Source organism: Nanorana parkeri, unplaced genomic scaffold, assembly GCF_000935625.1.
Source record: "Nanorana parkeri isolate BGI_ZX_2015 unplaced genomic scaffold, ASM93562v1 scaffold77, whole genome shotgun sequence".
Lineage (NCBI taxonomy): Eukaryota > Metazoa > Chordata > Amphibia > Anura > Dicroglossidae > Nanorana > Nanorana parkeri.
The window spans coordinates 2,396,132-2,418,802 of record NW_017306345.1 but is presented as its reverse complement, the minus strand read 5'-3'; the positions used below and the strand labels follow the sequence as shown (position 1 = coordinate 2,418,802).

General features: G+C 40.0%; 1 protein-coding gene across 1 annotated transcript in view; it reads left to right on the top strand.

Moving 5' to 3' along the window:
• The window catches only part of FOXP4 (forkhead box P4), a 72,326-nt gene extending 50,971 nt beyond the window's left edge, over positions 1–21,355 (top strand). The window contains exons 8-17 of the mRNA XM_018576780.1: positions 1,698–1,802; positions 3,658–3,745; positions 6,041–6,124; positions 6,232–6,433; positions 10,314–10,390; positions 10,487–10,588; positions 13,757–13,878; positions 18,044–18,110; positions 19,861–20,015; positions 20,426–21,355. Coding sequence (XP_018432282.1) covers positions 1,698–1,802; positions 3,658–3,745; positions 6,041–6,124; positions 6,232–6,433; positions 10,314–10,390; positions 10,487–10,588; positions 13,757–13,878; positions 18,044–18,110; positions 19,861–20,015; positions 20,426–20,555 — 1,132 coding nt within the window. The 3' untranslated portion in view covers positions 20,556–21,355. The remainder of the gene's footprint in view (positions 1–1,697; positions 1,803–3,657; positions 3,746–6,040; positions 6,125–6,231; positions 6,434–10,313; positions 10,391–10,486; positions 10,589–13,756; positions 13,879–18,043; positions 18,111–19,860; positions 20,016–20,425) is intronic.
• Positions 21,356–22,671: the final 1,316 nt, after the last annotated feature.

The window sequence follows — 22,671 nt, the reverse complement described above, 5'->3', positions numbered from 1 at the left end:
ATGACTACTTTTAGGAGGTTAGTCACTCAGCTGCCAAAGGCAGCTGAATGAATAACACAGCCAAAGTGAAGTGAGCAGAACACTGTTCAGCTATTCACTTCAGTCTTGTACGGCTGATTTCAGCTGTACATTGGCTAAAATCAGCCGTACATCGGCTGCCTTTGGCTGCCTTCGGTCAGCGGAACATGCTCTGCATGTTCAGCTGAGCCAAAGTGCAAAAGGAGTTCGACTCAGCCGATCCAACTTCTGGATCGGCTAAGCCAAAGCTCCAGCTGCTTATTCTCATAGGGGCCGAATGGCAGTAAGTGAATAGCCAAATGCCGCCGAGCGGCATTCTGCTCGGTACCTCTGAGGTACCGAGCTGAATAGCAAAACAGTTCAATGAATGGGGGGAAAAAATAGTTGAAAAAATATTTTAAAAATGTAAAAAAAAATAGTAAAATTACAAATAAAGACATTTTAAAGAAAATAAAAAAAAACAATTGGCTGGAGCTAGCTGTGACAGCTAGCTCCGCACAACTGTTTCCTATTGGCTGGCACCTTCTAGAGTCTTCTAGCAGGTCCCGGCCAATTAATAACAAATGGGTGGAGCTGGCCATGACTTCAGGCGGCAGAAGAGAGCCGAAGGATCAGCCGAAGCTATGGCTGGATCCTTCGGCTCTTTAGTGAATAATCCCCATAGTTGTTTGTAAAATGACATGTAAATGGAAAGTATGAAATTTGTTTGCAGTAAGTTCAGCACTCCAAATTACTCCGATACCCTTTTGTAAAGGCCCAGATCTTGAAAACCTGGAATAAATGATGAAACCTGGCAAAACTGATGCCATAGTATGGTGAGCTGTTGTTTTGCAAAAGTGATTTGGTGGCACATCAAAAGAGGAGAAACCAGTTTATTTAAAGTGAACACATTTTGAGTTATTGCAGTATTCGTCTTTTTTTTCTCCACTTTTTCCATTTTAAATTCTGTTCTGTTTTTTTAGTTATTAAATATAATGATTTGTGGATAATCTACTACTGTGTGCTTTCATTCCAGTCAGTAATACTGGCCATAAACCACTAGAGTTTCATTCGAAAATGTTTTTGGAATGTTCACTTGATTTTCTTATAGATAATGGGGACGAATCAATGCCTGTTTGCCAGCGCAGTGACAAAATTGTAGGAGTAGGATGGAAATTTGTTTTTCAAAATAAATACAGTGTCAGTAAAATAACAGTGCATGTGGTTTTTGTTATATAAACTCTATTAATTTCCAAAAGCAAATGTTAAAACTAATTTTCAGCAACATTCGTCAAGTCTTTGTTGGCATTATTGAATGTTCTTAGTAGATTTTTCGTATGAACAGTTGTATACAAATCTACCCATGTGTTGCAAACTTGCACATCCATGCTTAACTGTTGAGCTATGATATAAACGACATAAGAAGTTAATTTTTTTCAGTGGGATCGCTGACCTATGGTCCTATGAGAAAGAACAGTAAGGCACAACCATTACATAGCACTGCAAAGCAGGAAGTACAGGCTGAAAATATCATGAGCAAATATGGCTGCCCCTTTGTGTATATGTATAGAATTACGAACTATACGTAAAAAACAATATTCCATAATTTTATAAAACATTTTCAAAAGATTACAATAAAGCAGAGTTTCCTAACTTAAGTATGAACTGTTTATTTTACTTGTCCTTGTTTTGTTTTACAGTTCACATTATGAGGTGCCTCCCAACTCACACCCCCTTTATGGACATGGTGAATGTCGATGGCCTGGCTGTGAAGCTCTGTGTGAGGACATGGGACAGTTTATAAAGTTAGTAGTTCTAGCTATGTTTGTATGTGTTGTTCAGTGTTTGCAAAATATAAGAATATATTAATTGTTACGGGTAGGATGTAGGTGTTATTTTATTGTCTATAGTGGTCTATAGAACAATCTAGGGAGCATCCATGAACAATGCACAATTCATCCAAACTGCAACCAACTGATTAAAAATAACACACATCAAGGCAACATCGTTTTTGCGCGTTTGTACGCATGGGTTCGGTATGCGTTTTTGCACATTTTGACGCGCGTGAAAACGGACATGACCACGCGCGTTTTGACTGCGGTCAATGAACGAACGCAAGTACAAATGTGGATAAACGCGGATGAAAATGAGCAACATGCTTCTGCCCCACGTTTCCTGGCGTTTACATTGACGTTTATAGCGGAAAAACTGGAACTGACAAAAAAGCTCCTTTTTCTGCGTTTTGCGTTTTGCTACTGGCGTTTTGAACAGGGGCCATTGAAAATCATAGGATTTCTTGTGTTGGGCTTTTAAAAGATCAAAAAGATCAAAAACACCTAGGTGTGAACCAGGCCTAAAGGCTATCCTGGACTGCCAAGTTCCTTACTCTGCCATGTTCTGTTTACATCATTGATGTTTATATTTCTGGAATCATTCCACATGTAAGGATAAGTATGTATGTTAATAGGTAAGCAGCAAACATTGTCACAAAATCTCTCTCATGATTCCCTGCCAAAGTGCATTTTTCTTTAATTCTTATTAAAACCCAAAACCAGAAATGTTATATATTGCAACTTACCTGTCCTTAGATATGGTGGCTGCATTAGTTTTCTTTTTTTCAGGGTAAGAACATTTTAAGCAAGTATAGAAAATACTTGTTAGTCTTGCCAGACATGCAGTGTCTTTGTCATTTTCTAAAAAAAAAGCACAAAGAACGTTATCTTTATTGCGTCAAATACTAGCCCCATTAATCCACCATGTAATGATGATGATGAACAAAGCTAGACATGTGCAAACACCATGGCTGCCCCCGGACACAACCGAGAATTTAGTGTAGTCACGAAGGGACTGATGTGCTTGGTTTAGATTGTATGTGATGTTATAGATTTATTCCGTTTGTCTGGGCAGAAACTTATTTTCCTTTTTCTGTAGTTCATAGATTAACCACAATCTTGGATATAAAAGAGACCCTGTCATCAATTTTAACAAAAATCCTAATGCATGGTATTTATCTGTAAAGCCTTTCTTGTGTAGACATCTAAAAGTCCTAAGACCTGTGCTGGCCTCCATCTTCTTGGATGTGATATATGCAGCCCCAGCAGACTCAAAGCTGTCACTCAAGTGATACTGTTCATTATTCTCCTTCTTTCTTCCCCCAGCAACTATATAAAAGGTTAGGTAGAGACGCGAAAAGGGAGGGCAGAGGAGTTTGACCAGCACAGAGAGTAATTAGACACTCCCAGAAGAAGAGAGGACTATGAAATGCTGTGGTGCTAGGGAATTGACTCTCCTAGAGCATTCAAATCTCTGGCACGTTTATAGGCACATTGCAGATGTATTTTTAAAAATAATTTATGGAAAGGGAAAACACTGCAAGTAAGCAATTAAAATGCTTGCCTTTTCTTGGTTTGCTTGCATTTTTGTCAAGTTTGTGACAGGATCTCTTAAAGTTTTTCTTTTCCACTATTAGTCTCAACTTTTTGATCAATAACCTTAACTGGGATGCCCCTAATTCAGCTGACTGTCATTTTTCAAAACTAGAAGGAAGATCTACACTGGATATTGATATGATTGACCAAGTGATTGCTACAGGGATATATTTGTCATCGGTGGATCAATTCTTTTAATGCATATATTAATTTATGTTTGTGAACTGTGCAGGCATCTGAATACAGAACATGCGTTGGATGACCGCAGTACAGCACAATGTCGAGTACAGATGCAAGTGGTGCAGCAACTGGAAATACAGGTGAAAAAATAATATTGATACCTTGTCACATATATTCCCAGAACACTTGCATCACAAATTCTAGTTGACACTTTTTGTATCAAATTTGCTTGGCAAGTCTACAGCAAGAGTCCTGCAGGTCTTAGCAAGAGCTCTGCAAGTATAGAGCACTTTTGCAAAACACTATGATCTGGAGACTTGCAATACAGACAAAATTATGAAGCTTGGCAAGTCTGCAATAGTTTAGCAAGTCATTTTCAAACTTGCAGCTCAATTGCTTGCTATCTGGGTTACTCATGGTGTCATGCATTTGTGAAAATAGTTTTTACTAATAAGTACCCATAGACCTAGAAGTATGGTTATTATAGAAAGGCGCAAGTCAGTTCTTAATGTTTCATCTGTAAAATACTTTTGTTTCTTACTGCATAGATATGCATGTTCATATCTTGTGTCCTTGCCCTGTATGAACCTGTGAGGATGGCAATATTGCTGTCTATTTTCTTTATAGGCAGATTTGAGGACAAGGGATGAGTGAAATTGCTCAATTTTTAAAGAAATTTCACCTACAGGCAACATGCATTGACAGCTATGAAAAGGCGATATTATGGTTGTTTAATGGGTTTGTAAGGCTTTAGTGTACTTTCAATAGCTTTTAAGAGGGTTGTTCACTAATGAGCCGAAGGATCCAGCCGTTGCTTCGACTGATCCTTCGACTCACTTCGGCCGCAGGAGCCCTTCGGTTCAGTTGAACGGCTCAGCCGACCTGAGCGCATAACATTTTCGGCACGGCTGAGCCGTAGTCTCAGCTGAAGTGGGGCGAACGGTCTGCGAAATGACAACAGCTGGGCGGAGCCAGCCGAGTTGTTGTACTGTAATGACATATCAGCGTCCTCAAATGACCTGGGGATGCTGGTCTGTCATTAAATGAGAACACTGGGCTGTCATTAAATGACAACTGGGCAGAGCAACTGTTGGCTCAGCCCAGTTGTTTACATTTGTACGGGACTTGCTGGAAGACTGGCAGGTGCCGGCCAAATGTAAACAGTTGGGCGGAGCTAGCAGGGATGTCACTGCTAGCTCCACCCAATTGTTTTTATTTTGTCAGCATCTGTCAGATTCTTCATTCTGCGGAGGGAGTTCGTCTCGTTAATTTTTTTATTTCGCAGAGTCGCCTCCACCGTGGACACCGCTGGATGTCGTGATTGACCTAGGATTACGTCGGTGGATCCATTTTGTTGTGTTTTAATTTCAATTAAAGGATTTTTTATTAAAATCTGGCCTCTTTTTTAACATTTACTTTAACTCTTTAGCAAATGGGTAGGGGACAGAATGGCATTCACAAGGAGGGGGCAGCATCTGGGTGCCCCTTTATTAAAAGGGGGTACCCTGATGTGAATAAGCCCACCTGCCGAAGTAGAAAATCAGCCGATTGGCTGATTTTAGCCTCTGCATCCTAAAATCAGCCGTACAGGGCTGAAGTGAATAGCCGAACGGCTCACTTCACTTCCGGTCAGTTAGTCACTCGGCTGCCTTTGACAGCTTTGTGAATAACCTTTTGGTGTAGTTTGCTATTTTTGAGGTGTTTTAGACTATATCACCTAAACAAGCGATAGAAAAGAAGCTCACCTATTCTTATCTCATGGTGTCAAGGTTTTCTCATGGTGGCCATTTTCACTATGGGCAGAGTAATCCATCTCCCTTTACTTCCTGGAACTCTGGCACATGTGAATAGGACATGTGACCATGTGCATCATCTCGGGAGAAAAAAAATGCCTTTCCCTGAAATCTCGCAAGATATAGCACTTTACAGATGAGATTTCCCAGCACTGTGATGTAACCTTCCCAGGATGCATCTCTTAGGCAGGGACTACATCCTTAATGCCCAAGAGGACCAGAGAGTGAAAAAACAGTAATTGTAAGTAACAGAAGATATTGAATGCAAGATGACTTCATATCACCATGCAGAGCTACGTGCTGATGTGATTTTAGTGAAAGGGGGTAAAGGTCCACTTTAAGTACTCTTCAGGCCTAAAATGTGCATTTAACATATGTGCAACAAAAGAAAATAAGGGTTAAAGGGCAATTACTCCAAAGACTTTGGTGAATGCAAAATCCCTCAAACCGTCAATTTGCTGTCTAAATGTGGTGAAATTAGAGTAAGTATTTGTTTTTCGTTGGCAACTATAGGGTGTGAACTACATTTTCAGTATGAAATCAAACACAGCCATGTTGTAGTATTCATTATTTTTCCTGGAATTCTTGTCTGTCTGTATGCATTATTAACTTTATCCGACTAACAAATAGTTTATGTGATAGCTGTCAAAAGAAAGTGAACGCCTGCAAGCCATGATGACACATCTACATATGAGACCGTCCGAACCAAAACCCTTCAGTCAACCAGTGAGTCATCAAATACCCTGGCTGTTTTTTTATATTTTCTTCTAAACATTGCTTAAATGGATGTCTGAATCCTTCCTTTGACACCTTTATTTTACAATATTTCCCAGCTTAACCTGGTTTCCAGTGCATCTCTTAACAAAATGTCCCTGGACACCTACCTAGATGGCTTGCCACAACCCCCAACATCAGCAACAGCACCCATCACTCCGGTGCGAGCTGGCACATCTGTGATTAGCTCTTCAAGCCTATCTAGCATTGGTCCTGTGCGAAGAAGGATAGTGGACAAATTCTGTACACCAATATCTTCAGGTAAACACCACTAAGCCTTTAATGTTTTAGTTGTCTCTTTAGTTACAGATCATTTTTACTAACAGTTAGAGGTGCACCGAAATGAAATTTTAAAACCAAAAATTTTTAAAAAGTTTTTTTTCTAACCTTTTTACATTTTTTTAAATATTTTAATTAATGTTTTTCTAAACTCTTACCTTTTTTTATATTTTATTTATTAAATATTTTTATACTTTACTGTCAGGGGCTCTGGAGAAATATCAGGGGTCTAAACAGACCCCTGATATTTACCTTTTAAAATAGAGAAAGAGATTGAGGACACAGAGTCCTCAATCTCTTTTTCTGCATCCCCAGTATAAATGAATAGGAAGGCTCTATAATTACAATCACAGTGACGTTCATTCATAATTGGGGACACAGTAAACATACTCTGTCCTCAATTATTTACAAACAGTCAGTGATCACTGATCGCTGACTGCCTGGACCCGCTCTCCATCCTGACTCGCTGTCACAGGAGGCAGAGCCGGCGGTGCGGGGGAGGAGTCAGCTGTCAAATAGACTGAGCTCTCCTTCCCGCACCACCGGCATGGCCTCCTGTGATAGCTGTCTCCGCCCCCACACCGCTCTCCATCTTGATCTATCACAGGAGGCTGAGCGGGGAGGGGAGGAGAGCTTATCATCCTGTGACAACAACAATGATACCGCTCTCCTCCCCGCCCGGCCTCCTAACAGTTTCTCTCCTCCATGATGGCGCAGTATCAGAGGGGACACAGAGCAGCGCACAGCTAGGAGGAGAGAAACTGGGAATGCACTGCAATTTCAGCCAAAAGATGATACTAATAGTAGTACTCCAGCTTGCAAAAATTTACAGTTACTTAAAGTGGAACCACAGCCAAAATGTTTTTGTTAGAATGAGGTGAGTAAGATCCTCTGTCAGGTTTTCATTTTTTTTCTGTGTTTTTATTACAGAGATTTCCTCTCACCCTGTGTCCTAAATGCACAACACAAAGTGAGACACATTTTCCATAAAGTGAGAGGAAATGCCACCTTTGGCAGTTGTCAGTGGAGCAGGTTCCCCTTTTGGGAGATTTCCCCACTTTTGTTTCAGTGGCATTTGAAAGTCTCTTCACTCTTTGTTCTGGTGATAAATATCTGTGAACTGTGAACTGAACAGAAAGTGAAGTCTACTCACATCTTTCAGGACTGCAATTCCAGTCTGTGCGGGGTGCTTCGTATTGTCAAACTTGCCAACATGCCTGAAAAGATTGGCGGACCTTACACTGCTCTGATGCAGCTTCTTTCTCAAAGGGGTCATAGCCATTTTTACGGAAAAGGAGAGTTCTTTTTCTCAAGCTTGTTAATTGTTCCCTAAGTCCTGAAGGGGGATCTACCCCACAGTAGAGCTAAAGGTTCTCAACTTTTTCTTTTGGGTACAAAAATTCTGCATGGAATCTGCTTCCCTCCATTCAGGAGACCCTCTGGCGTTTGTGGACATGAAAGTTACCTACTTGAACGTCTCCATTTTTTTTACACTTCAAGGCTCCCTGCATTTTGCTGTGGCCATGCAACAATAAAGAATTGTTGCCCTTTCCTTTGGCCTGTGCACTGCACCTCACGTCTTACCAAGGTGCTAGTCCCAGCCTTTACTTTTCTCTCAGCTCATACCCATGGTGGGATATCTGGACGACATTCTTCTGAAACAACAGTTGACTCTAGCTCTGTCAGCCAATGTCCAATGTGCTATGCACACTGAAGAGATTCTGATGGATCCTGAATCTTCAGAAGTCGGTGCTGCACACATCTTATCGCTTAGAGTATCTGGAGCAAGCCAACGCTCTATTTTTGCACGAGGATCTTAGGCCTCATAGTGTCCTCCTTTGTGGCAGTTCCATATTCCCAGTTTCACTTCAGACCAGCTTAACATTCTGGCGACATGGGACAAGGGAGCACAGTCTTGGAATCATCCCATCCACCTAACCAGAAGGACTAGGCTTACCCTGGCTTGGTGGGTCACAAGTCCAACATTGGAATTGGGAAAATCCTTTATCTCAATGGTTTTGAAGGTTCTCATGATGGATGACAGTCTTTTGAATCTTAGGTGCCGTCACAGTACAAGTGACTTGATCATTGGAGGAAGCTCACCTCCCAATATTCTGGATCAGAGTCTGGCTTAGGCAGAACATCACATTTTAGCCCTGTATGCTGTGGAGGATATTCAGTTGCACCAAATTGGCCCAGGAGGAAGTGGTACTTAAACCTTGTCAGGCTTTTGGCTAACTCTACATGGGCCCTTCCAGATCATTCAACTCTTCTTTCCCAAGGGCCGGTTTACCACCCTGCTTCTCAGTCGCTGCCATTCAATGGCCTGGCTGTTGAAGCCCAGGTCCTGAGGTACAGTGGACTGTCAGATTTGTTCATCCCTATACTCCTGAAAGCTAGGATAGCACCTTTTTGCAAAGTCTACCATCACACTTGGAAAGGGTATTTTTCTTGGTACAAGACAAAGAAATTCCATCCCAGCAGTTCTCCTTTGGAGGAATCCTGTCTTTTTCCAGTCTAGTCTGGATCACGTCCTTAGCAGTTCTGTTTCAGAGACCACCTCCTGTGCATTCCCCAGTGACTATGTTTAATATCAACCTGGTTTTTATGCCCTATCAAGGAAATTCCCCAGTATGACCTTACTCATAAGGTTGCTTTTCTTGTTGCCATCACTTCTACAAGGTGTTTCTGAGTTGGCGGCCTTAATCTGTAAAGAACACAAGGACAAGGTTACTTTGTACTGCAGCACAACTGATTTGCAACTTGTGCTGCTTCTCCCTCTCGCAGTCCGAGCTCTGCTGTACAGGGGATTGCAAGAGGCTGATACCAAGTCAAATTGTGATACTGGTTTCTTTTTAAAAATCACTTTTTTGTTTTAATGAAACTGCATGAATTGGTATTTTTTATTTGCCTTTAAAATGTTGCGCAATGTTTAAAAATCGTTACATTTTTATTTATTTTATTCATCTCTTCACATTTCTTGAGCATGTTTTCTTTCCACTAAGTTTTAACCATCTTGTCTCATGTGAGAAAGGCTAGGCCCACATACAAATACTAGGAAAGGAAAATGTTTCTTTTGCCTAAACAACCACAGTCCAGCTATAATTGTTTTCTAGGTGGGATTATAAAGTGAGTCACTAAGGACAACTCATCTACTTTCCTTCCAGTTTTTATAGTCTATATAATGTGAGCAGCTTAACCACACTTTGGACTTTTGATTATTAGAAGAATGTTATGAGAGAAACGGGATTTTCAAAAAATTGCAGTATTATTTGCTGTTTTCCAGTTTGTCAGTTAGCTGCTTGGGCCGATTAAAATATGGAGAAACGGAGCCAATACGCAGGCCCCAAATGTCATTTTCCTTATTATTGTAATTATTATTAAACACAGGATTCGTTTGATGTATCTCTTGGATTGGGCACATTGTTGGAATTTGTTGTGTGTGTCTATGGTAAATCTTGCAATTATTATAGTATTCACCATGTAATGAACGTTGTGTTTTTCTTAACAGTGTTGTGTGACACTTGTTATCTTTGTGCAAGTTCTATGCTGTGTCACCTGATATATTAAAAACTATGTGCACAAGGCTTTGTTTGCTACCATTTCCAGGGTTATTCACAAAAGGGTGAAGAGTTTGGAGAAGGCAGGAGAAGTGAACAATCTGGGACAACATAGCTGCACTGAAAAGTGAGCTGAATTGGAGAATTTTTCCAAATCGGCTATTTTGCCATAGATTGTTCACTTCTCCTGCCTTCTCCAAACTCTTCACCATTTTGTGAATAACCCTGTTTAGGTTTTAATAAATAGTTGCCATTGTGTCTCTTATTTTTTTGTACTTTTTATTTTCTATGTTCTGACTTAGAGCTTGCACAGAATCATGAATTTTATAAAAACGCTGAAGTCCGTCCACCGTTTACATATGCCTCACTCATACGACAGGTAAGAGCTCTGAGGAAAGAGTGAAATTATAGGAGGGCACCTTGTATATTGAGGTCATATTCTTAATGCATTCCCAATTTCTGATTTTTCCTACAGGCTATTCTAGACACACCAGACAGACAGCTGACTTTGAATGAGATCTACAATTGGTTTACTCGAATGTTTGCTTATTTCCGGAGAAACACAGCCACATGGAAAGTAAGTTATCACAGTTTTAGAATGCTAGAAGTTTACTACTTTGGTGCAGACTTTTGACACTTGTTAAATGTGTATGAAGGAGAGGCTTGCCTTGTACTGTGAACACAGTAATTGTTACCGCCCTTTGTATTGGTAAGGAGCTAGCAAGAGGGTTTGTGGGAGTTTTACAATATTTACAAAATGTATGATGCTGCAAAGTTACATCATTATAGAACAATGGATTGTAAAACTATCACATTACTTTATTGGTTACATATGTATCATCATAAAAATATATCTTTACATTTTGGGAAGGAACATAGGGTTTGAATATGTTACACTTGCCTATGTATTGTAGTAGGCAAACAGTCAAAGCAGTGGTATAGCTTTTGTTCATAATAATATAGGAAAGTAAGGAAACCACTACAATTATTATAGTGGGCATATTATTAGAATGAATACTTCAAATGAATCAGGGTCAGCATTATCAGATAATTGTTATTCTCAGCAAAAATAACGATTGCTCTAAAAGTATAGGCATCCAGGATCACAAGATTTCCTACAACCATAAGCATTTTTAGCGTGTCACATTATTAGAGAATGCTGAGTTTAATATTTTTAATTAGACAGGCCCTGTTTGGTTGACCTGCAGTGAGGTGAGAGATTCACCAAGGCACAATCACTGTGCAGCCCTACTAAGCTGAAGCAGACCCTGCATAAATAATAACCAAATACTGGTGCCTCTATATACTTGTATAATTACAAACAGGGCCAGCCTTAGGCCTTTAGGCACCCTGTGTGAGAAAGCTTTACAGTGCCCCTCAGTGACTACTCCCCTCAGTAACTACACCCCTCAGTGACCACACTCATTTCTCCAATACCCGCACCATTTAAAGCCTCCCATTTTGTTAAGCCCCAAAGAAACAGATCAAAAAGTATAATAAAAAAACCTTTTATTCAAACAATATAAGTATTCTTATTAAATAAAACAGTAGGAAAACAAGTGGTAAGCAAAATTCAGGGGGCTTTGGTAAAATATCAGGGGTCTAAACAGAGTCTGTTTTTCTGCAGCCTCAGCACTGAATGAATGGAAGGCACTCAGTACAGAGGCTTCCCATTCATTCACAAACTGGCGATAGTAAATATTACTATCAACCAGTTATGATTGGATACAGGCCTCTGTACTGAGCTGCTTCTACTCATTCAGAAACTCATGAATTAACAGGAAGTAATGTAAAGCACTTCCTGTTCATTCGTAACTGGGGACACATAGTACTACCTATCCCCAGTTGTTTACAGATATTGGAGTGATTAGCGATCACTCCAGTGTTTGTGCTGCACACAGAGAATCAGTAAATATTACACATATTTACCGATCCTCTGCTCTCCATCCTAAAAGTGACAGGAGCCGCTCGGCCATGCACAGAGCCACTTGGCCATCTTGGATTTGGCGGCTCTGCAATTTTCTCCCTGCTCGTCCATCCTGATGACAGCGCTCCCTCCTCCACCCCCTACTGGCTTCAGCGCTACATTTCTCCTCGGATCACAGCTGTCTCAGCCCATACAGGCGGGGGAGTGCAGCAGCGATCTGAGGAGAAGCTGCAGGATGTGCTGCCCCTCTACTCCCTGCTGCCCTGAGGCCATGGCCTTGTGGGGAATCTGGCTCTGCCTGCAGCCTGTGTCATAGCAAGCTGTGTCGGCCGCCTGGTGCCCGTGTTGCCATGGCGCCCTGTCTGTTAGTCCAAGTTATTTCTCCTGTTCTGGTAATATGTTGGCTCACCTGCTTTCTTTATGGTGGATGATTGGTTGTCCTCCACATTGCAAGTTGAAGTCTTATCATTCTTTCAGGCAGCAGTTTCCCCTTAATGGTGATTGCCAGTCTTGATCTGGAACACCAGGTTGATCCTCAGTGTCCTTCCTTTGGTCGTGCCACTTTCCACACTTGCTTTGACCCTTCTTAATCTAGTTTTCATTCAAGAGCTGATTCCTTCAGATCTTCATAGTAGTATTTTTAAATCCATTTAATCTATTGCCCACTTGTTAGTTGGACTGCTTTCGGACCTTCCAAATTTCAGATAATTACAACATTCCTGTGTCCCTTAATGGAGAATAAAGCAAATAAAATTTTGTATTTACCATGAAATCTTTTTCTCGAAAGCCCACTTAGGGACACAGGTCCTGCCATCTGTCTTCAAGTACTGCTTGTTCACAAAACTGAGGCATGATAATTGGAGTCAGGGTTATACAGGAGCTGGCTTAACACTTTTTTAGCCAGTGTTCAAACCTCCTGTAGGCGGCAGTATAACCAAAATGTCTAAGATTGAATTCATTCCTGTGTCCCTCAATGGACTTAACAGAAAAAGATTTTATGGAAAGTACAAAAATAATTTGTTTTATTATGATTATTATCAATATTGGGCCAATGTATTTTTTTGGTGTGTGTGTGTGTGTGTGTGTCTGTCATTGTCCTGCTTAACAACAAGTTATATTTTTCCTTTCATTTTTGATTACTTACATAAGAAAAATAACATCTATTTTTGACTAATTGCTTATGAGATATTGTATGCTTTGATTTGTTTTGTATTTATAATTCTTTCAGCTAGTTTGGCTTTTTTTAAATGATTTGTACATTCACGTAATTTTTTTTCCCGTAACTCTTGAACATGTTATTTATTGTCTTTATTTCTCTTTCCTGTGCTTTGCTTCTGTTTCTCATTCTCCTTCTATACCCCCCTCCTGCCCATCTGTCTCAGCTCTGCTTGCCTAACCCCCAACTGACCTCTCAAATTGCTGTTAATGTTTTAACCTAACGAATTAGTCTCTCATCTCCAGCCAGGGCTTCTAACTAGAGAAAGGGCCGCTGCTTTGAAATTGGGGTCATATTTGTGTGTGGGAGTGTCAGAAAAGGGCCGTATTATGCACATGTTGCAATTTGTGCCCTGCTATTAACTCCTTGCTAATCAGAAATGGTATAGGTATTGCCTTATGAGAAAATATACAGGGTTTAATTAGCAGAATATTATGAGTAAAAGGGCAACAGAATATTCTATATTAGCTATGCTTAAAATATGCCAAGACATGTTGGGCTTTGGTAAATTAACCTATGGCTGCCAAGCTGTGATGATAGCATGTATAAAATTATTTTGGATAATGTGTGGTGCTTTCAATATTTGAATTTCCATCCCACAGAATGCTGTTCGTCACAACCTGAGCTTGCATAAATGCTTTGTGCGTGTGGAGAACGTGAAAGGAGCAGTTTGGACAGTGGATGAGCTGGAATATCAGAAGAGGAGGCCGCCAAAGATGACAGGGTGGGTTCTTGGAAAAACAAATCCATATTATCTTAACAAAGCGGTGCTAAACTAGTGGATTTGTACATTTAGTGAGAAAGAGATTATAAAACAGATTATTAGATGCAAGCATTATTAAAGTCTACAGATGCTGGATATTAAAGGAACGGAGTATAAAGGAAAATAGTATATGATCCTCTTAAAGCAGATGCTCTATCAGTAAAAGTTTATCTATGCGTCATCAGTGAAAGTGAAAGAAAATCTCAAATTTGAGGATGTCACCAGATCAGGAAATTATGGAAAAATCATCCATGGGGACACTAGCTCTGGTGACCTTGCTGACCACCAGGGAATTCCCTTACTTCTTGTTGTGGAAGTGAAGGGAAATCTCCCTAAGGACACAGATGGCCAAACAAAGCTTTCAGGGGTTATAATCCTTGTCTACTACAATGTGCTTGCAGGTCATGGGACTCCAAAGTGACCTCTTACATTTTATTTTAAATTTCAATTTTTCTAAAACAAAACCCACATCCTGGTGCAGGGGCTAGCACAGCCTCACAAACATTCCATGTTTATAAGGGTTTTTTGCAGGCCCACAAAATATTAAGATTTTTGTACTTACGTAAAATCTTTTTCTTGAAATCCATTGAGGAACACTGGATAGCAGTTATTCCTGGACATGTGGGTTATACTGCCATCTTCAGGAGGCTTGGGCACTGGCAAACAAAAAATTATAAGCCAGCCCCCATACAACCCCGCTTCCAATCGTCATACCTCAGTTTTGAGAGCAAGAAGGCCTAATAACACAGACCTGTGTCCCTCGATGGACTTCAAAAAAAGATTTTATTGTAAGTACAAAAATCTTATTTTCTTTACTGTCCATTGAGGAGCACATGATAGTTGTAATTCCTAGACATGTGGGAAGATAAGGATGGAAGAGGATTAGAGGATCAAGGACTTGCAAAGCTGACTCATATTAGATTTGCTAATGTAGGCTCCTCAAGAGAAGGCTGGGAGAATGCTGATTGGCTGGGAAGCTGCCAATCAGCATCGAGCGGGCTCTGGCCAATCAGGAAGATGGGAGGCTGGTCATTGCTCTCCGCCCAGCTTCCTGATCGCACGGGAAGCTGGCTCCATGTTCCCCTACGGCACTACCGCTCAGAGGAAATCTTCCTCTGACCGAAAGTTCCAGTATCGGGGAATGCATCAGAGCATTTGGGCGTGTACGAGTACTCGCCCAAATATATGGTATCAGCGCCGATACTATAGTATCGGTATCGGTGCATCCCTAGTTTGTTCTATGCATGTTTGGGTTATAGCAGTATAGTTTGATTTGCTGTCATCCTTCAGTCAACTATAAATACAGGAATACACCATCTTTCCAGTGGGCCATATATAAGTGATGCTATTGAATGCTAGTGCCGTAAACCTTTCTTTTTTTTACATATTTTGCTGAGTGTGGGACGTAAATGACTCCATCTCCCAGCATAGGAACAATGGGAACCAAAAACCTATAGCACAGTGGCACAGCATAAGTCCATATCTGCAAAACATTTTAAGTAATTTGACTTGCTACTGCTTTTAGGGAAGGACTGCTTCTAGTCAGCAGCTTTGCTTTACAGTTTTCTCTACAGCAAATATAGAATAATAAAATGATGTAAGGGGTGCCTAACAGGGGAACAATTAAAAAAAATGAAGGGATTTGCACTGCCCAAAATATAAATTCAACAATTTAGTTATGGCACGTAGCTATATAGAGTAATACATTAGATAAAAATCTAATTGGATTTAATAATGCATTTCCATGTATTCTGTGAAATATGGTGCTGTAATGCCAAATGTCTCCAGCAGGTGGCAGCACAGATTCACTGCTTTGGTTTTCTGTAAAAATGTCCTCTAGCACAGTTTTTTCTAAACTTTATTAACCTCTTTATGACCCAAACTCATTAACGCATAGATGCCTAGATCAAAGTATAAGTATAGTATAAGTAGTATGAGAATGCATGGGCTAATTTGACAATTACTCTATGACTAATTGCTTACCTAAATCATTTCTAAATTGCCTTTTAAACACTTCAAGACCAGGTGTTTACACCCCCTTCCTGTCCAGGCCATTTTCAGTATTCAGCGCTGCGGTACTTTGACTGACATTTATTCCGTCATGCAACGCTGTACTGAAATTAATTTTATAGCATTTTTTGGGGACAGATAGAGCTTTCTTTTGGTGGTATTTAATCACCACTGGGTTTTTTTTCTTACTATATTAAGGAAAAATTACTGAAAATTTTGGGGGGAAAAGTATTTGTTTTCCATTATATTAGGAAACAATGATTATTACCCACATTTTTGGTAAAATATAAAAGATGGGGTCACGTCGGGTTAATAGACACCAAACATGTCAAGCTTTAAAATTGCGCGCACCCATGAAATCGCAAAAAACTACCATACCCAAAATTGACCATAAGTGACGCTTTAAAAGCTTTTACCGCTCATCAGAATTAGAATTATTGCTCTCATTCGGACGTTCGCAACGATATGTAACATGTGCGGAGTAATGGGCACAATCGTCGTTTTCGAACGTATGCACACCCGGTGCCTGTTTGCATGCGAGTATGTATGGTGGGGACTTTAAAAAAAAATGTAATTCTTTTTTATGTGTAACTTTAACTTTTGGGGGGGAAACTTGGAAACTTTAATTTTTTTTCCTATTTTTTTTCTTCACTTAAAACCCCCCTATGTTATAGCTAAAGAGGTGACAGGTCCTCTTTATGGAGACATCAGGGGTCTCCAAGACCCCTAATGTCACCTAGGACCCCCCTGAAGAAGCTGATGAAGCAGAGATCTGCTTCATCAGCTTCTCTCCAGCATTTGAAGCTGGAGAGTGACACAAGAATGCGGAAGTGATGTAATATACATCACTTCTGCATTCTGACAGTGGAGAGGGGACCGGAGGGAGGTGGTATACCGATCTCCCTCTGATCCCATGTGACAGAGGCAGTATGCTGGTCCCGGGCTCGCACCGGGCACAGCGGAGCCTGGGACCACCGTGACAGCAGGAGGGTGGGAGGGGCGCACATACCGGGACCTCATACAAGCAATCCGCCGGCTCTATAGCCGGCGGATCGCTTGTACGTTAACAGGCATCGCTGCCTCTTTTTAAATATCGTGCATTTCCCGCTCGCGCACGCCCAGCGGTGCGTGCGAGGGGGCGTGGCTGAGCGGACGTCTAAAGACGCCTGCTCAGATCTAGAGAGCTCCTGGCCGGCCTTTTTTTTTACAATGGCCGGCCGGGAAGTGGTTAAGGACATATGTAGCTTAAAGTTGGCAGACTGTTTTAATAAATAGCCTTCTTAGGTTTTTATTATAGGCGGACAGAAAAAAAATAAAATAAAATTTAGTTTTATTACTTTTTTACAGTACTTGTTTTCTTTAAGAAAACTGTATTTTACTCGCTTTGCATACAGGGAAATACAGCTATTAGCTAGAGCATGGAGAGGTTTGTTTACTATCAAAAATCATGTGATCACAGCAATCATGATAATATGATTAGGAGCAAAGCAGACAAATTCCAGATTGTTAGTGGGACCAGAGCTGTCAGGGATGGCCCATTTTGACAACTACCAGGAGGCACAGTGTGTGTTGTCCTAATATGGAACATAGAATAACATTCCCTTGACACAAGTATATTAATCTACAAATTATGGACACCTAGCAGGTAATATTTGTACCATTGTTAAAAAAAACCCCAGCCTTTGCCAAGTAGCTTCTGTTGTTATTTTTCTCAATAACCCCTGGACATGGGTGCGTTCATCATTGATATACCGAATACATAATGCATGTAAAAATGTCCAAAACTCCCTTGTGCTTTTAATTCACTAAAATATATCCCAAAGTCTGTTATTTACATGATCTGTAATTTTCTAAAACTCTATGCTGATATGATCAATTTACTTTACCAGGCAGACATTCCCCCTGGAGTTCATGAAGCACTGGTTGAGAAACCGTGCTCTAGCATATCACTTTCTCTTGTCGTTCAAGTTACCTGTTTTGCACATAAAATTTTTTTATCAAAAACTATTTTCTGTAGTTTTATTTAACTCTTTGCACATAATAAAAACATGACGTGTGTGATTTGGTACAATTATCTATAACCAGATATTTTTTTTCATTTCTTGAAATAACACAGAAGTCCTACACTTGTTAAAAACATGATTTCCGGCCTGGGCTATGGAGGGTTAAACGCCAGTTATCAGGTACGTTAGAACTCCATGACAATGAACTTGCTGTTTGTCTATGCAGAAGTTGCAGCTGGCCAAAGAACTGCTTCACTCTGCAATATACTGTATTTATATCACAAAAAAAAAAAAATGTGTAGTCCATCTATAACCTCTAGTTTTTTAGAGTGATCAACAGGTATTTTCAATGCAAGTATGCATGTTACTGTCTCAAAAGAAATGTAATGCACCACTTTTTTCATGGCAAATGCAGACGGGAAGCTGGATTTATCGTGCACCCTGCTATACAATGTAGGCATGGGGGGTGACAGAGATTTTTACATAATTCTCTAAGCTCCTGCAGATAGAGCAATATGCTTTACAATGTAAAGGGCTGTGGGTGGAGCTAAGTGTGACTATTTACTGATAGGACTATCAAAGGTGCCAACATCTAAGCAGCCACAGCAGCGGTAAGGGTGAAAACGCTGCAGTGATTTCACAGCAGAAGGTGTTGTTACCCTCTAAGTGTTTATGCAGTGATTTTACTGGCAGGATCAACAGGTTTTACATGTTTCACGGAGTGGTTAGAAAAACAGCAAGTCTAGTATCTCTGGTATGGGCAGCGTACATTACATATGTTCTTTTACAGCTTGACCATAGTTCTACTTTAATATGTCTTCTAACTGTGCACTAGTAAACCACACACCATATATAATGGGGCTTTTAGGGGCCCTTATTGCATTTTTTTTTAAAACAATATTTATATCTGCAAAAATGTAAACAACATAATGTCCGTCTAAATCTAAAAGATAAAATTGTACTGAGTTAATAACAAATATTTGTACATTTTAAATTGCACCTTTTTGCGAAATAGTAAAAAACACAGAGCACAAAACTAAATTACACTACACCTGATCTGCAGTCCCGTTTGTGTGCTGTGTTGGTATGTGTTGTGATAAAATGATGCAGGCATACATTTAATCGCAATACAGTGTGTCACAATCTCTCAGTCTCTTTTTCTGCCTACCCAGCACTCAGTACAGAAGCTTCCTGTCCATTCACAAACAGGATATGAATATGCCTGCTTCATGTATATTCGGTGTACATTTCTGGCGTGTTTTTTTTTAAATACCTCTGCGAAGGTGGAAATGGGCTTTAAAAAAAGGGGCATATTTGTAAATGTGTCAAATTCTCATCACAACATGAACCAAATGTATACAGCATTGTAGACAGCTTTTGCCTGTTTTCACCTGCTTGAGCAACATTTACCAATATTTATATTCTTCGACATGTAATTAAAATGACATTAACATTTCACATTTACAGAATTGTCTTATAAAATCATACAACATTTTCATACGGGGAATCATTGATATACTAAACAATTCCCTTAATAGAGCCAACATGCTCACTTTTCTTAAATCCATATTCACTGTACTCCAAGAAAAGACTTTAGACTGAATATTTTTTGGCAAACACTTGGATCCACTCTCTGAACCTGCCACCAGAAAATTACATAATGTGTTTAAAATAGTAAAGTAATTGACAGGATGTTGGATCAAATCTAGACATGTAAGTGTAGCTGGGCTTTGACCATTTTGTTTTATAAATTTGCCTCTAGGAATATTCAGATTGTGACTTGTGAAAATTCATCTTTGAGATACTGATATTAGGGGGCAGTGTTTGCCTTAATATGTTCACTTTGGTAGTCATATTTATATATGTTTAAAATATAAAAGTGTTTTCCTGCCTATAATTGTAATTCATTTGCAATTCGCTTTCTGCACAGGCTGCACTCGCTGAGAGTAGTTTCCCTCTGATGAATAGTCCTCCAACCCTCAACAGTTCTGGCAGTGGGCTTCATGGTGGACATGACGATGTTACCAGCACTGGAGAGCCTGGAAACAGTAATGGCAGCAGCCCACGTCTGTCTCCTCAGTACAGGTAATACTTCTTTTTCAGCTGTGCCCATAAGAAATGTAAGGGGCAAGCTTTATACTAATACATTCTTTACCTTCTCATTTAGTGTACCTTAATTCAGTAGAGTAAGGAGGGTTTAGATGCTCTGTCAGGTTTTAATTACTATTTGAGGCCTCATGGGGAAGATTTATTCAAATGACAATGTGGTCACCAGATAGCAAGTGAAGGAAAATCTACAGAGAGAATACGCACAGCAATAGAAACCTAATGGGGTAGAGTGTCCCCCTACTCTACTAAAAATTATTTTTTTATTCCTGTGTGTGCCTCTGTTGTTTGTTTTCATGTCCTGTGACCTTGGCCCCCCAATCCAAAATCTAAAAACTGGTTTAGATAGAGATACTTTGATGTTTATTGCTGTACTTTTTTTATTTTAGTCAATCGGTTCATGTCAAAGAAGAGCCAGCTGAAGAGGAAGTAAGGCCTGCCTCCCTCTCCAACCAAAACACAGTGCTGTCAGAGGAAAATGACTTGGAACCAGAGACAGTTATGGAAGACTTGTCCTAATAGTTTCAGCAGCCAGAAGTTACCTCCTCTGCCCCAAAGTCCAGCACTTCCATCAGAGACCAACATGACCCTCTACCTTAATTCTGCTCAGTTGAAGCTGACAAAGACTTCAAACTTGACTGCCTGCCATCTCCTGGGTCTTCCTCTGTCTGGCAGCACTTCACGTCAAAGACTTATGGACTGCAGAGTGAACCCCACCATCCTTTTCTTCTTAACCAGATATGGAAAGGGCACTGATACTTTTGTGACCATATTTTTATTGGGGGGGAGGGAGGGTTAGTAAATCCCTTGAACACCCCTTTGCATTAGGGGGGCTATAAAATCTTTTCATAGCAGAATTTAGGAGAACTGGACTTCTTTCTCCACCCTACAATGCAACGCAGTACTGGGTGTCCGTTATGAAGTACCCTTTACTAGCTATTCTTTTCTGGTTGTTTCTGAAGGTACCAAAAAAGTAGACTTTTGTTTTATTTATTTTTTCTGTGTGTTTTGGATCAGTGTTACTGCTGGCATTCCTCACACAAATGTGTGTATTTGGTACGTACACTCTGAAATGGATGCATACACCTCCAAAATAACCACCTACATACAATTCTATACAAACACTAGCTTTAGACAAATGCACATGACGAAGAACACTGTAGCTTGTGCCTTGGAGGGAATATGCGCACCACATAATAGGACAAGCGCTGCTTCATATGTCTGGAACATTCAAAACATTGTTTGCACTCACCTGTTTTTTAGAAATGCCACATAGATATATTTTGTAACTACAGTACATCACTCTCACTAAGGTGCACATGAAAGACCAGTAATTGCACCAGTTTTGCCCCAAATGAATGAACCTATAGTAAAAGAAAGTCAAGCAAATGGTTTTATAAATCACATTAATTGAAACTAGTTCGCCATTGGCTGTTTGCCCAATCATTTTGTCCTGGAGCGCCCTCTGCCAAGATGTTAGAAATGTCTAAGTTCGCCATTGGCTGTTTGCCCAATCCTTTTGTCCTGGAGCGCCCTCTGCCAAGATGTTAGAAATTTCCCACAGAAAAGCAGGGCTTATAGGCACAACCCCTACTGTAAAGCAGTAAAAAATATCAAAAATCAGAATTTACTGAAGTCAGATCAGTTGATTAACTTTTAGGTGGCTATTACATATTAGAGCACTTTGCATATCCACATGGCTCTTTCCATTGCTTAATTGAATATGCTTATTAGTGTGCATGTAGAGTACTGTGGGAGTACCGTAGGAAAACAGGACAGGCACAGGAGTTAAAGCTGATTAGTAAACTTCCCATAACAATTCTTAACTTTCATAAACATAGCACTTATGAACAGACATTTACAGTATATATTATCATTGCACATTGCGCTACATCACTAACAGAAGCACTCTCAGACATTAAAAAATACTTTTTGGGCTGTGTCTTAGGACAAATGTTTTTTGGGGGACCAGGTATTCTAATATGTAATCCAAGTACAAAGGTTATTATGTAAATGCTTAAACATTCTTGAAAATAATGTTAACCAAACATTTTTTTGCCATACAAATTTACTTGATCATAGGGACATATTGATCATATAGCACATATGAACTTCCTTTGCCCAAACACTTTGTTCACAATTATTCCACTGTTGTTATCGACATTAACACTGCCCTAACACATAGCTCTTTTGCAAGTGAAGGGCTGATAGGACCCTCCATCCTGTGTGCTGCATCCGCTTACCCCTCCCTGACCAAAGATACCTTTTCATGCCAAATAAACCAAACCACCTCTTGCTTTGGCTTTATTTTCCTTATACACTAAAGAAAATACAAAGGACGCCCCTAAACCAAAAGGTACTAATGTATTTATGACAGTAAGTGTTACTGTCCCTACCCACTTTCCCTACCCTGATCTCACCTCACCTTGTATCTCTTCAGCTTACATTCATACACTGTGAGACCTGGCATCAGTGAGTCCATAATTACGGCCATGCACTTTGTGCAAAAGTCTGTTGACTGTGAAAAATAATCAGTGTGATTTTTTTTTTTTTTTTTTGAGTGAACACAAAGTATAAGTATTCATTTTGATTATGTACAAGTCATATACCAGTGTGAATGGCGAGTGTTAATGTA